This window comes from Aptenodytes patagonicus, chromosome 21, assembly GCF_965638725.1.
Source record: "Aptenodytes patagonicus chromosome 21, bAptPat1.pri.cur, whole genome shotgun sequence".
Lineage (NCBI taxonomy): Eukaryota > Metazoa > Chordata > Aves > Sphenisciformes > Spheniscidae > Aptenodytes > Aptenodytes patagonicus.
The window spans coordinates 5371197-5387011 of record NC_134969.1 but is presented as its reverse complement, the minus strand read 5'-3'; the positions used below and the strand labels follow the sequence as shown (position 1 = coordinate 5387011).

At 48.7% G+C, this 15815-nt stretch overlaps 1 protein-coding gene across 1 annotated transcript; it reads left to right on the top strand.

Moving 5' to 3' along the window:
- Window positions 1-2288: 2288 nt before the first annotated feature.
- SRSF4 (serine and arginine rich splicing factor 4) lies at window positions 2289-14903 on the top strand. The gene is made up of 6 exons (XM_076357119.1): window positions 2289-2423; window positions 9173-9315; window positions 10200-10312; window positions 12090-12304; window positions 13198-13281; window positions 13457-14903. The coding sequence occupies exons 1-6, from the start codon at window positions 2317-2319 to the stop codon at window positions 14238-14240; spliced, it is 1446 nt and encodes a 481-aa protein (XP_076213234.1). The 5' UTR covers window positions 2289-2316; the 3' UTR covers window positions 14241-14903.
- The last annotated feature ends 912 nt before the right edge of the window (window positions 14904-15815 follow it).

The window sequence follows — 15815 nt, the reverse complement described above, 5'->3', positions numbered from 1 at the left end:
AGCAACTTTGCTGACGATACCCAACTGGGAGGTTCCTTCACCTTGGGGCCCAGTGGGGATCCATGTGGCTGTCCATGTACCCAGGTGATGCTCTCAGCTTTCTGCAGGCTCTCCGTGCTGCTCCATAGGATGAACTAGAAGTGAAACGCCGCCTAAATATATTTTGCTGACGAAATAAACTGGTGCACCAGTTCAGAAATAGGACTTTGGTTATTTCTTTTATGACCGTGGTGCAGCACCCACGCCGTGCCGCGGGTAATGCCATCTTCCAGCTCAGCATCCCACAATTTCGGATTCAATGCAATATGTTTTCTTTCCCGTAGGGACTTTTTGAGTATCACCAGTTGAGAGTGGTCAACAGCCGCTCTGCTCCACGGCTGCCTTTTGCTGATGGCAGGGAAGAGCCGCAAGCGGCACGTTTACCTCCCTGGAGGGTGACGTGCAATGGAAAACGCCGATATGTAAAATTACTGCTGCAGGGGGGAGTCTCGCTCCTCCAACTCGGCTTTTGAGAGTGAAAAGGGGGAGTTAAGCATCGTACCTTCATTTTCAGGCTTTTTCTGTGTCCGTGGGGGCAAGGAGAAGGGCAGTCGGGCAGGGACGTTGCTCAAGGTTGGAGGGGGCTCCTCTGCAACTGCATTTGCTTTTGGAAGAGCGAACCACTTTGAAATTAAAACTCACAGCTCGTGTTAGCAGCTAAATTTGCCGGGCCATATTAAAGCTATTTTATCCCCTCATAAGCCCTCGCACTCAGACCTCCCTTAGACAAGAGCAAACCAAGAAGCCTAGTAGAGGTAACCCGTGATAAACTCCTTGCCAGCATCAGCCCTCTGCTCTCCCATCACTATTAAACCCCCCAATATTTTGTATTTTCGCTATCCCTGCAGAAAAGCCGCCGGCATCGGGGGCAGGGCAGCATCGCGTGCCCCAGTGCTTTCCTGATCGATGAATAAACTGGGGAAAAATCAAGAAAAGGACTTTGAGATCGTTAAGAGCACTATTAAGCACGACATAAACCAGAAAAATTAATGCAAAGCTTTTATCCCCGTTGTTTATTTGACTCGGCAATAAAACCTAACAAGCTTTAGAGAACTCTCTTACTTTCACAAAATGTTCCCGAGCACTTACTCCTACACCAGGGCACGAAGGAATAAATAATTAAATTTAACTCTACTTGTCAAACGAGCGGGATCGTGGTTGGAAATCCAGCTGCTGGCGTTGCAGATACACGGTATTTTTTTTTTAGGGGGGTGATGGTGAGGTTTTTTTAGGGGGGAGTGGCTGCTAAAGCTGAAATGTTCCCGAGAGCCCCTGCTGGGGTTTGGTGTGATTTAGGCATCTGATGTGTCGACTGAAATGATAAAAATAAGTCCCCAAAAATGGCATTTAGGGATCTGCAAGAGGGACGTCGTTGCTCATCCGTGAGCATGAGGAATGGCTGAGTGCGCCCAGGGATGGGGGGGTGTCCCCAGGGAGGGGGGATGCTACAGGGGGACCCCTGAGCACCCCAGGGTCTGGAGACGGGGGACCCCCATCCCTGCCTGCATTTGGGGAAGGAGGAGCCCATCAGTATCCAGCGTATTGGGAAGGGGGCACCCCACAAGCCCCTGCCATATAGGGGACCCCATAAACACCCTGGCACATAGGGGACCCCTACCCTTCCACCACCGGCATGTGGGGAATGGGGACCCCACAAGCCCCCTGAGCCATGGGAAGGGGAACCCCCATCATCGCCGCGTACATGGGGAAGGGGGACCCCCACAAGACCCCCGACCCATCCGAAGGCGGACCCCAACATCGCCCCGTATATGGGGAGGGGGGACCCCACAAGCCCCCGTACCCATAGGGAAGGGGGTCCCCACCCGTGCCCTGCTTATCGGGCGAGTGGGGACCCCACGAGCCCCCTGACACCTGGGAGACCCCCATCAGTGCCCTGCATATGGGGAAAGGGGGGGTCGATACGCCCTCTCCATATGGGGAAGGGGGACCCCCATCCCTGCCCTGTACGTGGGGCAGGTGGGGCCCACCAGCCCGCTGTCACATAGTGGACTCGCGACAGCGGCGCGGTCCCTTTAAGAGCCGCGAGGCCAGGCCGGGAGGCGGGGAGGGAGGCGTGGCCTTCCGTGACGTCTTCCCCCTTATCGCTCCCCCCTCCCCTCCCCTTCCCGCCCGGCGCCGTGACGTTGCGCCGCCGCTTCGCCCCGCCCTCGGCGCGCGCTCTCCGCCGCCGGTGCAGCCCCGCCCCCGCGGGCCGCCCCCCCCTTCCCCCCCCACCCCCCCCCCCTTCCCCTCCCCACCCCGGCCCCGCCGGGCGCGATGCCGCGGGTCTACATCGGCCGCCTCAGCTACCAGGCGCGGGAGCGGGACGTGGAGCGGTTCTTCAAGGGCTACGGCAAGATCCTGGAGGTGGATCTCAAGAACGGGTGAGCGCGGCCCGGCCCGGCCCGGCCCGGCCCGGCCCCGGGCGGCGGCCGTGAGGGGCGGGCAGGACGCCCGGGTCCCCCCGGGGGCGGGCAGGACGCCTGGGTCTCCGTGGCAATGGGGGGGGGGGGGAAGGACGCCTGGGCCCCCGTGGGGGGAGGATCGGGGGGGGGACGGACGGGGAGGACGCCTGGGTTCCCATGGCAACGGGGGGGGGGGGGGGGGGGCAGGACGCCTGGGCCTCTATGGCAAGAGGGGGGTAGGACGCCTGGGTTCCCATGGCAACGGGGGGGGGCAGGACGCCTGGGTCCCTGCTTCGGTTACTGGGGGGGCCGGGGGGGGGGGAGCAGGTCACCTGTGTCCTGCACCCCTCTGTGGGGAGGGGGGGGGGGTCCCCTGAGAGGTTCCCCTGTGCCCCCAGGCTCCGCCGCGCCCCAGGATGAGCACCCGAGGGTGAGCCAGGCCGTACCCCAGGGCAACACCCCCCACCCCCCCCCCAAAACCCCGCTGGGGGGGGGGGGGGGGGGGGCAGAGACACCCCACCCCCCACCCCCACCCCCCCTTTGCAGGCACCGTTGCAGCAGCAGAGGTCTGTTCTCGGCGCCCCGGGGTGGGAGGCCCCGCGGTGGCATCAGCCGGTGGGGGTGACCTGCCCCCCCCCCCCCCCCCCCCAAAGCCCCGCTGAAGCCCTGACGTACCGTGCGTGTTGTGACCCGTCTTCTGTTCCGGCATCTGACCCCTTGCTGCACCCGGAGGGTTGGGATCCTGCCCCGCCAGGACCTGCCCGAGACATTCGAGTGTGGATTTTTCAAGAGAAAACAAATTGCTGGGTTTGGTGGGGTTTTTTCCCCCCCGACGCTTAAAGCCGCCAGCCTCGTGAGTGTTGGCGTCTTCACTTTTTACGAGGAACCCAACTTGAAGCCTTGCTTAGGAAGACTGAGCGGAATGTGGATTTCACTGTTATTAGCCGGCAGAGCCGCTGATTGTTTTCGCTTTAGAGGTTGAGATGAGGAATCTCTTGTAAAAGTTCGTCCTTGAGCATGGAGAGAAAAAAACCAAAAGGCTCATTGAGTTTAAACGCTGGTTGTACTGGTAGGTGGGCATATAACAGGTTTGTAAGATGAATAAAAGCCGCTATTAAAACAAACAAGTGTGCACGTGTCAGTGTTCTCACCAACACAGCTTCAGGTGATGTTGAAGATTGCTCATAGCTGAAATAGCTGAGCACTCTCTTTTCCAGTCCCACTGCGTATCCTTGAAAGTGGGTTGGTTTGTTGTTTTTTTTTTTTGGGGGGGGGCAGTTTTTCTGTTGCTGTTTAAAGCCTCCAAGCTCAAAATTTCTGTTTCATAGACAGATGTTGGAAAAAAAAAAACCAAACCAAACTTTCTTGGCAGATGTAGAACTCCCAAGTTACATGGCTAACGGACTTGTCTTCTTGCTTTCTTGAAAAATATCTACCGAGGACCAGCCCTGCGATCCCCGCTCGTAGAAATCGTCTGCGGGGAGGCGGTGTGGGTGCAGGGTGTGCTTGAGTGGCCCAAACTTGTGGCATCTTAAGTATGGACGGTCACGGGTATAGAGGGGAGGAGGGCACAGCCTGCCTGTCTCTAAAATTCGGGTGGTCAGCACGCGATACGCTTTATTCCAGAGCTAAAGTCATTTTTGTAACCTCACTTGGGGGAGACAGAGTTCAAAAGTTGCGGAAGGAATACGGGAAACTTAAGATAACGTAATTGAGTTGTCATTCGCCTTGGTGTTTGCCGCTTCCGTAGCGGGTTGCTTCAGCTGTGGGTTAGGTAGAGCTCAGTCTGTATCTCTGGGATTAACTCAACAATTTAATGCCTTTTTTTAGTTGTATATTCTGAAGTTCTTTCAACAGGCTGCTGTGGGTTTGTAGTTAAATTCCAGCTTGACACGAAATTTCCTTGAGCTATCGGATTTTGTGCCTCTCTACTTGGGATAGCCTTGTGCTGCACTTCTGCGGTTTGCTTTGTTCGCCCTCTGATCCTTTCTCCGCAACTTATTTTTAGTAGTGCTTAGCAAATGATTAAAAATTACCGCGCGGTGTTTGACTGGAGAGATTCCTTCAGTTTCTTCTGGAAATTTGTGGGCTATTTTCGGTGCTCAGCCAGCAGGAGATGAGCCGTTCGGTATTTCAGCAGTTAAGCTGAACTGCGTGAGCAAGAGGATGAAACTGCAATGTGATACAGCGGAGTCCTAAAAGCTTAGCTGGGTCTCGCTCGCTGCTAATTGTAATTTAAGCTTGCAATTCAAAGGCCTAAAGCAATGTTTACCCGAGAGAAGGATGGGAAAATAAAAATCCGGTTTATGTAGGATTCTCCGTTCCAAGTTGCAGTTTTTAACTGTACGCTCGTAGTTTTCATATTCTTTTTCCCCACTCAGAACTGCATTGACAACCGGAGCCGCCCGTGGCAGTGGTGCTTGTATTACGTGACCAGAAAATTGGACTTTTCAGCCTGCTCTTTTATCTTCTAAAAATGTGCTAAAAGCTAGCTGTAATAACTCTGAAGAGCTGCAAGCTTTCATTGACGGGGAAAGCAATTTGCAATCTCGCTAGCTTAAAAAATAGGTCTACCTGTGTGCTTACCTGCCCTGCATCACCCTCCCCAGCTTTCGAGAATTCGCAGCTTCATCCTCAAAAATACCTGCAAGACAGAGGGATGTAACTTCTCCAACGGATTGAGGAACACAGAGCCAAACTAAAAGCTTCAAACTTCAATTCTTTCATCTAGCTAGGTTCAAAGTCTGTATTTGTTGCCCGAAGAGAAGCCATTTGATTTCCCTGCACCAGCCCCACCAAAATATTTAATGCCCGTTAACTTCAATTAGAGTAATTGGTATTAAAAAAAACCCCAAATTGGTGTCACAACATAATGATACCCAGTACACCTAGGTGACGGTAAGGTGACCTGCTAATGAATTGGGTCTTAATTCCAGTGGATTTCTGGATATTTTTTTTTTCCTTTGCTAATACTAGGGTGAATAAGGTGAGATTTTAATTTCCTTCTGCTTTAAGGTGTTCAGTTGCACTAGAAGACCCGATATTCTCAGCGATGTTTGTCATTAGTGCAGAAACTTAAAAGAATCGCTACCAAATCTTACATTTAAGTAGCTGAAGTATTGAAATTCAAATGTTTTTTGAGGTTGTAACTTCAAGTGACTCATTTAAATGAGTGTTTTGCTTCAAGCGGCCTGAAGATGCTTTCCCCTGATAACGCGCCGCTCCTGGCTGTAGCCTGGTCCGAGCAGGAGGGCTGGCAGGCAGAGTGCTGCCCGCCTCTCTGCCGTTCCCCTTCCTGGCCGCGGTGCGGGCGAGCGTACGGCTCGAGCGAGCGGCCTGGATGGATCGCGAGCCGTCTACAAGTTAACTTTCAGGAGCGCTTTTTAGGGCTGGACGCATTGCATTCTGTATTCCAAAGGAAGCTGAAGCCAGGGATGGGTTTTTCATGAGTTTCCTCCTCTGCGGCTGCTCGCGTTGACGCCTGCTTGCCCCGACCTCGCTCGTCCGGAGACGTTGGAGGAGCGATGAGGTGCAGTGAGCTCACTCTGAGCACATCTGTCCATACGAAGCAATTGTGTAATACGAAATTCAGAAAGCTGCCAAACCGTCAGCTTGATTTGTTGAGAGGAGAGTGGGGCGAGAGTTGAGCAGGTCCCTTTTTGTCGGGAACCTGCAAAGCGGCTGCTGAACCGACCCTGCAGCCGCAGGTCGAGCTCGGATGGATTGCTGCCCCCCTAAACTTCATGGATTTCTGGCCTGTGTTGGCAAAGGGCAGGGACAGCAGCTTTGAGGTCCTTCTCGGCACGTGGGACTCGTGCTTTTGGGGTCCACCGCATCTCCGGCACCAGCCGTTCATGAGTAGTGGGGAAAAAAATTGGCACCTGGGGAATGCCATAGAGGTGGGCTTCGTGCTGGTCCTGGTGGGCTGGCGTGGAGAGGGGGGTGCGGAGCCAGCTGGGAGGATCCAGCGGGCTTCGAAAGCGATGCGGGGGGGGAGCAGCTGAAAGGAGGAGAAAGATGAGGGTCTGCCTTTTATTTCATGTATTAAGCAATTTCAGAAATTCACATTTTTCCTTTCACTTCGGATTTAAAAAACAAAAAACCCCGACCTTTTGGGAGGTTCAGTCTATTGGAATTGCTTGGGAAAAGGGGACGCTCCTGTAGCTTTTTCCTTTTCTGATACACGAACAGAAACTGGTGTAGCTTCACATTAGCTGAAGTAAATTGCATTGACGTTTTTAGTAAGTAGTTTTATGCCACATACAAAGTAGTAATAGTAGACATTTAAAAGAAGATTTACTTGCACTGCTGTCACATCACAGCAGGTTCAGATTGCTGTAGTTAAGGCTGTGTCAGCAGTTGTGGCTTTCTGTGGTGTAAAACTCTGCTTCTGAAGGTTTTTTGATTCATGTTTTTAGATCATACGGTGCAATATTACACATATTTAACAGGTAGATGAGTATTACTTTCATTTATGAGTGATGTGGGGTACGATTTTTTTAGTATTCTTTAAAAGCAAGTAATCTCAAGGTTTGTACGAGCTTGCTTGTTTGTCTTGAAGAAAGAACTGCTGGAGGTGCTGTGTTTTGCCTGGTGTGCGATGCGGGTGACCGAGTGCCCCCCCCCAAGCAATTTCTGGGGGCGCTTCTGGGAAGAACAAGTTCAATACCGTGCTCTGATCGAATTCAGATATCCCTCCGTTATTCTAGCTTCAAATGTCTGTGCATTTATTGTCTTGAAAGTGCTGGTGCGTACCAGGCACTTCACCTTGTAAGTAATTGCTTTTAGGGTGAGATCTCGTTTAAATGTTTGAGCTCGCTTGCTCTATTTTTGGAATTGAAAGGAAGAAAGTTGCAATTTAAATGGTTTTATAATGACTGTGATTGTTTCAATTGTTATAAATCAATCGCGCTTGTTTCTTCCATGAAACCACAGCACTTGCATGCGAAAGCAGCCACCTTATTTGTGATGTTTGGAGTCATTCTTAAGTTTATTTCGTTAATACAGGTACCATTACACAGCAAAGCTGCAGCCATGGTTGGGGGGAGGCAGTGAGAAAGCTTAAAAATGAAGTGACCTAAAAGAGGCGGCCAGCATTTTTGTATCGGAGGTTTGCTCTTCTGGATCATTTAAAACACCAGCGCTCACAAAAATTTCCCCCTGTGGCTTGCTAAGACCCAAGTTCAGGATTATGTGTTTGACTACAGCGGCCGGAGGGGTTGCAGCCGAAAAGAGGCTCCCAGTTGCGCGCAGGGCCCGCAGCATCCTCGGCTGTTGCCTGGGGGACTCTGGCGCCTGGGTCTGGTCTTGGCAGGTAACTGAAGGAGTGATTTCAACTGTAGGTAGACTCTGAACTCCGATAAACAGCACTCTGATGCTTTTTGTCCTCTTCCCCTGACCGGTTGGGATAACGGGCATCTACACAAAGTTGGTTTTTAAATAGGTGTTTAACTCTTGTCAGGTTAGAAATTGGCAGGCTCGAGTTTTGCTTCAGTGCTGCTGTGAGTTTGCTCTGCAACCGTAAGCGAGTCACCGGCTTGTCCCTGAGCACCAGCTGTAAGAAATTATTTAAAAACCCTACGCTCGGTCTTTTGGGATCTCTAGCCAACGGGGATTAGGCACGTGCAGCAGCCTAACGTTGGCACTGATGCCTGGGGCACCTCTCAAGATTAAACTGAAAACGCTGGCTTTAACTGCTCAGGCAAGCGGTGGTCTGCAAGCTTTTGTCCCTGTATTGTGCTCATTTTTTGGTAATAGGAAACCGATGCCAAAATGTTCATTTGAATGTTGAAATTAAGCATTATTATTTTTTCTTTTCCAATTTGTATCCTTCCTCTTGCGCTTGATCTGCCTGTGACTTCCAAGTCTTGAGCAAGGCTAGCGCAGCAGGTGTTTTCAAACACGAAACTCTGCCTGTTCTTCTCTGGACCTGCACCCTGTGCTGCCCTTGCAAGGCCTCTTGGCCGCAGGTGGACTCTTTGTTTGCCCAGGGAATTTGTTCCTGGTTACCGTTGCTGCATTTTCTCAAGTCCCTTAACGAGGTTTGGACTCGCCACGCTCCCTTAAATACTAGGATATTAGGAATAGAGTGGGCATAAAACACTTTCTCAGCAGTACATGGGAAGCTGCAAGTATCTCAGCAGGTGGAAGCGCTGTCCTGTTGCATGAGCGCGTTGCTTTTCTTACCCAAACCATCACTACTGTCCACAGTCAAGAGTGAAATGAGTCTGATTAAAACAAAATCCCTTTTCCTAACCTGCCTTCGTATTTTATTTCTTGTTGGACCTTTCGTGCAGGGTGTACAGACCGCTTGTGTTTACAGAGGTGAACCAGTATTTCCATTTGAAGTGTAGGAATTAAGGTGACTTCCTAATAGACCCAGGAGCGAACCCAGGGCTCCTCAAAAATCAGGACAAATCCTAATCCGTGGAACATATGTACTGCAATACCTGTCAAATGCCATTTCAGCATCACTGCTGTTGAGCAAATTTATTGAATAAAGCAGCGTAGCACCATATTTAGTGGGTTTGTGGGGGCAATGCTCATGGCCTTGAACCCTTAGGCGGCCTTCAGGAGGTTGCAACCGATGTTCATCTGAAGGACGGGACGTGGAGAGGCACGGTCTTGGGGCTCTGCAGAAACCTGCTGTGGGATACGAGTTGGTTTTGAGCACAGATACCTCGGGTTCAGTTCCTTCCGAGTGATTCTTTTTCTCTCCCTCTCTCTAGGTATGGCTTTGTTGAGTTCGATGATCTGCGAGATGCAGATGATGCTGTTTATGAGCTAAATGGTAAAGATCTTTGTGGGGAGAGAGTGATCGTTGAGCATGCCAGAGGCCCCCGTCGTGACAGCAGTTACGGTTCTGGACGCAGTAAGCACTAACATGCATTTGTATCCGTGACTTATTTTAAATAAAACATTTCTTGCTTTTTTTTTTTTTTTTTTAAAAAGTAATTTTAAAAGAAAATGATATGAAGTTGTGAATAGTGTTCTGTAACTGTAAATGTAACTGTTGATCTGAATATTTATTAACTTTGTTGTATTAAACTATTTTAACTGATAAATTAATAAACACAATTTCTTGTACCATTTTTATTATTATCTTTTCGTTTAACTATTTGAATGGTTTATTTGCAATGTGATGTTTAACATAGACTTAACAAAGACCTCAATGTTTTAATTAAAAGAGTCCTTTGAGGCTAAGATGACTGCCCGTTCCATTTGCTGACCTTGGGTTACCTTTCCATGAGTGGCTCTTTGACCTTTGTGGCCCTTGGCTGACCAAAAAAGGAAGCCATGTGACGACCGCAACCTTTTCCCATTAGACCTGGGTGGTGAGGACCCCAAGGGTTAGAGACAGATGAGATTAATCTGAAATAGGTGCCTGAAAAGCTTTATTCATGTCAGATATTCAGAAAACCTTTAAGCAATGTAAGTAACATTAGTAAACTGGCTTAATTCGGTTTCTTCTTTCAAACTGTTTTAAAAATAACTTAAATTTAATTGCATGTTAATTGTAGCGTAATTATAATTATGTGCATTGTTTTAATTATGTGCTTGTAGTAAATTTTTTTTTTTTTAATGCTTTGGATCTTTGTAACGTTTTATACAAGGGGGATCGAATTTAGACTAGCGGGTGGGTGAATTCTTAATGTCTTTGCGAACATACGGGGCAGAAAGTTTTCGTCCGGGATGTAGAGCGAGCGCTCCATTTCCCTAGTTGAAGTACTGCTGTCTGCTTGTCACCTCCTAAAGGTGGATATGGTTATAGAAGAAGCGGAAGAGATAAGTACGGTCCTCCTACCCGTACAGAATACAGATTGATTGTGGAAAATTTGTCAAGCCGCTGCAGTTGGCAAGATCTGAAGGTATGGGGCCCCTTTCTTTACCCTCTCTCTGTTAAAGAGCACAAAGGGTAAAAAAGTCAGCTTCCCTTTCAACAAGGAAAAATGGTAATACACCTGAGTTCTTGACCCCAGCTTGTTAGTAACTCCGGGTGCTCGTATGCATACAAGTAGATGTTGGAAGTAATACACGCGTTCGGTCAATATGGACGTGTACTTGCATGTGTGAAATCATTACCGCAACGCTGGGAGTTGCACCTGCGGACTTGGTGTCACTGGACAGTTGGGAGAATAACTCTTTTCCTTAACACAAACCAACATCACGTACAGACGTGTTTTGTCTTAAGCCCCGCCAAAACAGACTTTAATCATGCCAGTGGTAGGATTCACTAGAGATGGAGGAGTTTGCCCTTGTCACTTTGGATTTTACTCATCAACTTGTAAGGCGCTAGAGCTATTCGGAAACGATAGCATCGCTCTTGCACCGTCTCTGTTAAGAATTTCCACACCTTGTAAAGCTGTTTTAAAGAGAGTTTCAGGTAAAGGATGCTTCTGGAATGAGCAATCATGCAAAACCTCTGCCAAAAGCTAATATTTTCTTAAATCCAGAGGAGCAGAAGGTGATTCTCAGCAGTGGAAGTGTTGGGTAACACTGTGTAGCCCACAATACCTCCGAGTACGCTGGAGGAGAAGTGTTGACTCGTGATTATCTGCATCGTGGATGGGGGGGCAGGACAGGGAGCAGAATTTCAATAGTAGGTGCAAAAAGATAGTGTTTCCTTATCAAACTTAGCAGCAATGGTTAAAAACACTTGTTCTTACAGGAACGCTTTCTTTTATGGTTCTCTTTAAAGGATGTGTAAAATTTGTTCTAAACAAACTTTGACGTAGTAGAAACTGGTCTGTAATTGAATATGTAACACTAGTTCAGGTACGTACTGAGATTCTTCGCGTCTTTTGTTGTTAATGCTTCACACCATCAATAGCTTGTCTTTGCTTCTGGTATTAAAAATTGTTAAGTAGAGCATGGCATGATTAATCCTCTACTGGATGCACTGCTTTTTTTTTTGAATAGCTTTCATTTCAGTGTACTTAAGACGGGAGCAGCTGGGTTGAAACCAGACTGAACCGGAGTTCTGTGCCCCGTTTCCCTTGCAGCCCAAGTCCGCAGCGGCTGAAAGACGGCCCTGTCTGACGGCTTGCTCAGAGCAGGGCGGAGTGGCCCTCCCTGCTAAACAGACGAGTTTAGTAATTGAAACAGGGAAGCCAGGAAGCATGAAGTGGGAAAATGAATTGAGCCTTTACTTGTGGGGGGGTTTCTTCCAGCAGAATGAGATATGTTACCTAGGTGGAGGACGAAGGGAAGCCTGCTTGCCTGTGGTCTTCTTGCCTCTTCATATTCGGCCTTTAAGTTTATCACCTTTCCCAGGTTACCTTTAAAAACATGATTTAGAGAGCAAGCGTTTTATTTCTTTAACAGCTTTTTGTAATTTGAAACTTATCGTAGTCCAGAGCGTATTTGGTATTAGACTCGAGATGGGAGACCTTAAATTATCATTTGGCTCAAAACTATCACCACCACCTTGGTTCTAATCACACAAACTCCCTGAAACCGTAGTGTGTTATTCGGCTTGCTCGGAAACCCTGGCGTTAGCCCTGCAAATGCTGTTTGGTTAAAACCCTTGCTGACATCCGTGTGAATAGAAGAGGCTAAGTGAGCATCGTTGCAGAAATGAACGGGGTCAGCCTGGAAGCCTGACTCTGGATTCGAGGCAATGGTTATTCTGTCCTCTTCCTCTAGGATTATATGCGTCAGGCAGGGGAAGTGACATATGCAGATGCACACAAAGGAAGGAAAAATGAAGGTGTGATTGAGTTCAAATCCTATTCTGACATGAAAAGAGCCCTTGAAAAGCTGGACGGGACAGAAGTAAATGGCAGAAAGATTAGATTAGTGGAAGACAGACCTGGATCGAGACGGCGCCGCTCTTACTCCAGAAGCCGAAGCCATTCGAGGTATGTGTCTTTTATAATGTAGCTCAGGCTGACTCGAGCTGCAATTAATTACATGAATATACAGCAGGTTCCAAAACACCTTGGAAGTGTTCAGAGCTCTCAATAAATCCCGTTTTTGAGAATGTATTAGTTACCTGCAAGTAACCAAGGGAAATGAGGCCTCTGTTCAGAGGTGTCTCCTTGGTGAATGTGTGTATCTGCCAGCTGAACACCCGACAGCACGCTACTGTTCTCCCCAACTACAGCAAGTCCGTAGTCCTTGCTGCCTTGCAGGAGAAGGCTGCGTGGCAGGCGGAGCTGTGCATACCGACTGAAACAGAAGGTGCTTTTAACACTTCAGCTCTGAACATTGTGTTCTGCTACAAGCACCAGGACTAACAGTTCTTTCTCAGCTTGGAAACCCCCACCCGTTCCCTGTTTCTTAGATACTTGCTGCTTTCGTTGTATGCTTGAGTGAATTGCTTCAGCACGCAACGCCAAGTATTTTCCCCTTTCCATTCTGGGGTAGAACTTGTTGTTGCAAGAAAACTCAGGCAAACTTCTACTGTTCATAGAACAGCTTGCTTACGAAATCAAAGCCTGAAGTCAAAGCTTCATCCTAGTGTCTCACTGTATTCAAACTCTGACTTGATTGGGAAAGTGATTCTCGCTTCCTGGTCTTAAATAAGGTCGCGTATTTTCTTCCAGATTAGCAACCCTGCTCACCTGCAGACATGGCAGCAGGGGGTGAGCAGTGGGGAGAAGGGCACTCTGTAACTGTACTGTGTAACGCTCTCACCGTTCGGCTGCTTGAAAGGTGCTTTAATACTACGGGGTTTCACCCACAGGGGACGAGGGGATCACAAGCTCTCCGTGGGCACGTGCTAACGTTAAGCTGATTGATTTTGTTCCAGGTCTCGCTCTCGAAGCAGACATTCTCATAAGAGCAGGAGCCGCACTGCCAGTAGTAGTCGCTCCAAGAGTAGATCAAGATCCAGGTACGTCTTTGTGTTGGAAGAAACGGGGGCTACCCACTTAAATGAGAAGCATCATCCTAAATTTGCAGTAGGAACACTGTTTTTCTTTTCCCTACCGTATTACGCACGCTATTTAAGTGCTAGTCAAATCCAAGCCGCACTAAAGTGGAGCTGTCTGTTGCCTTTGCGCTTTCAGGTCTGTGTCCCGTTCCAGAAGCAAGAGCCGTAGTCGAAGCAAGAGCCGTAGCAGAGGCCAAAAAGAGAAAAGCAGGACTCCAAGTAAAGAGGATAAAAGTAGGAGCCGCAGCAGGAGTGCAGAGAAATCCCGAAACAAAAGTAAAGATAAATCTGAGGGCACTCTCCATAACAGCGATGAGAAAGCAAAGAGCAGGAGCCGCAGCAAGGAAAAGAGTAGGAGCAGGAGCGGGAGTAAGGACAGGGGAGAGACGAGGGAGAGCATGAGGAGTAGGAGCAAGGAGAAGAGTAGAAGCAAAGACAGGGAGAAGAGCATTAGCAAGGCTAGAAGCAGGAGCAAGAGCAGGGATGAGAGTAGGAGCAGGAGCCACAGTAAGGATAAAAGGAAAAGTAGGAAGAGAAGCAGGGATGACAGCAGAAGTAGAAGCAGGAGCCGCAGCAAGAGTGAGAAAAGCAAGAGGCGCAGCAAGCGAGACAGCAAACCAAGTAGCAAGAAGAAAAGGAAGGACAGCCGCGAGCGGTCCAGGTCAGCCTCCAAAGAAAAGGAGCATCTAAAATCAGATTCTGACAAGAAGGAGGCAAAAGGTGAGGGTGAGGATGCAGCCGCACGGCGGGTGTCTCGCTCCAGGTCTAGGTCGATTTCCAAGTCAAAACCAAATGTCAAATCAGATTCTCGTTCCAGGTCTAAATCTGTTTCAAAGCCTAGGTCCCGGTCCAAGTCTAGGTCTAGGTCTGCCTCTAGGTCACACTCCCGATCACGGTCAAGGTCACGCTCCAGATCCTAACCCTGCTGCAACCACACTTGGAACGATTGGAAAAGTCTTTTGTACGTGTTTAGTAGCTGTAGCGCAAGTGATTTGAAGTAGAAAACATGTCGATGCTGTATATTTTTAACAACCCTGATGGCATGTCTGTCATTGTTCGCTGCAGTGCTCCCTCCCTGCAGCGCGCTCTGGTGCAAGGCTGTTCAGCTCATTTTCTGTCCTACAGAAAGGTTCTCTTCAAATATAACTCTTCCTAGAGCACCAAAATTGCCCTGTTTTCCAGGAAGAGCCTTGCAGAGAATGAGCACTGCACCTTGGTGGGTTTATGAGATTGCAGTGATGACTGATAGGTAGGTACGACGGCTTCACCAGTCTTTGCCCTTGAAGTGGTGCCCTTTGATGTATGCCATTTAGTGGAAGTGCTAAGTCTTAAGTTTCATACTACTTTTGTTTCATATTTTTTTGGACTTACAAAGTTGTGAATAGCACAGTCAAAAAGGGAAAAAAAAAAAAAAAATAGGTACTTGCAGTAATCCATAGGGAAAAGAAGTATAGTTCCATATTCTGGTATTGTGACAATAGCCTTGTTTTATATTAAATTTTTTTATTTTATTTTTCCCTGTCTTGCAAAGTACAGTGATTCCTGTTTCCATGAAATTTGAATAAAGACTATTTTTGCTTGATGACATTTGGTGGTGGTTCCATGAAGTTGTGTTGTGATTGTCACTGTTTCCTATCGATTGGTGTAAGCCTGAGTTTGCAGAAGAGTTACTCGCAGAGAATGGGTTCTCGGTTTAGAAAGCCACCTAATACTAAATGTAGTCAGGACACTGAATACAATCCAGTTAAAATAACTCATTTCTCTAGAAACACTTACCGCGGTGTTTGGAGCTTTAACATTGCAATAAGGAGAAGAATACAGAGAAATGAACCAGAAGCAGTAACGAAGGTGACAAGCCGGATTTCCACTGTCCGTACAAACGAAACGTGGTGGTGAGCTCCAGCTTCCGTAACACGGGGAAGAAGATTTTTTCACTCACTCAACTGGCTCGACTCAAGTCAACTGAAATCATTGCTTGTCCCGCAGCATCTGACGCGTTGTACAGCTGATGCTGGAGGTGAGTGTGGCTGGCAGGGAAAGCGTGCTTTTCTGCTCCTTCCTTTATTCTTCAGGTCATCAGTTCAAGTGTTTCCTCTTTCACAGCGTTGGCCTTTCCTACGGTGCCTTTGGGAAATGACGGGGAAAGCAGCACGACGCTTTCATAGGTGTTTTTCTAGCCTAGCACACTCAGCAGCAGAATGCGAAGCCGTCCCAGCCGTTTACTTCTGGTTCTTCTTTGATTTCGTGATCCCCGATTGCCAGTTTGGGGTTTCAGTCATAAACCGTGACTTTCTAAATTGGAAGGTGTTAGTCTGACCCAGGCGGGACGAGGACATTACAGACTCCGATAGCATGAACCAGCCTTTGCTCTGGGCACTGCGCAGCAGCCGGTGGTGGCCTTAACGTCCCCCAAAAATGCGGGTGGAATTGTAGCTTGGGGATTTCCAGTCACGGATCGAAGGCTCAGTTCGTGTGCGGCCCTCTCCCGCAGGGAG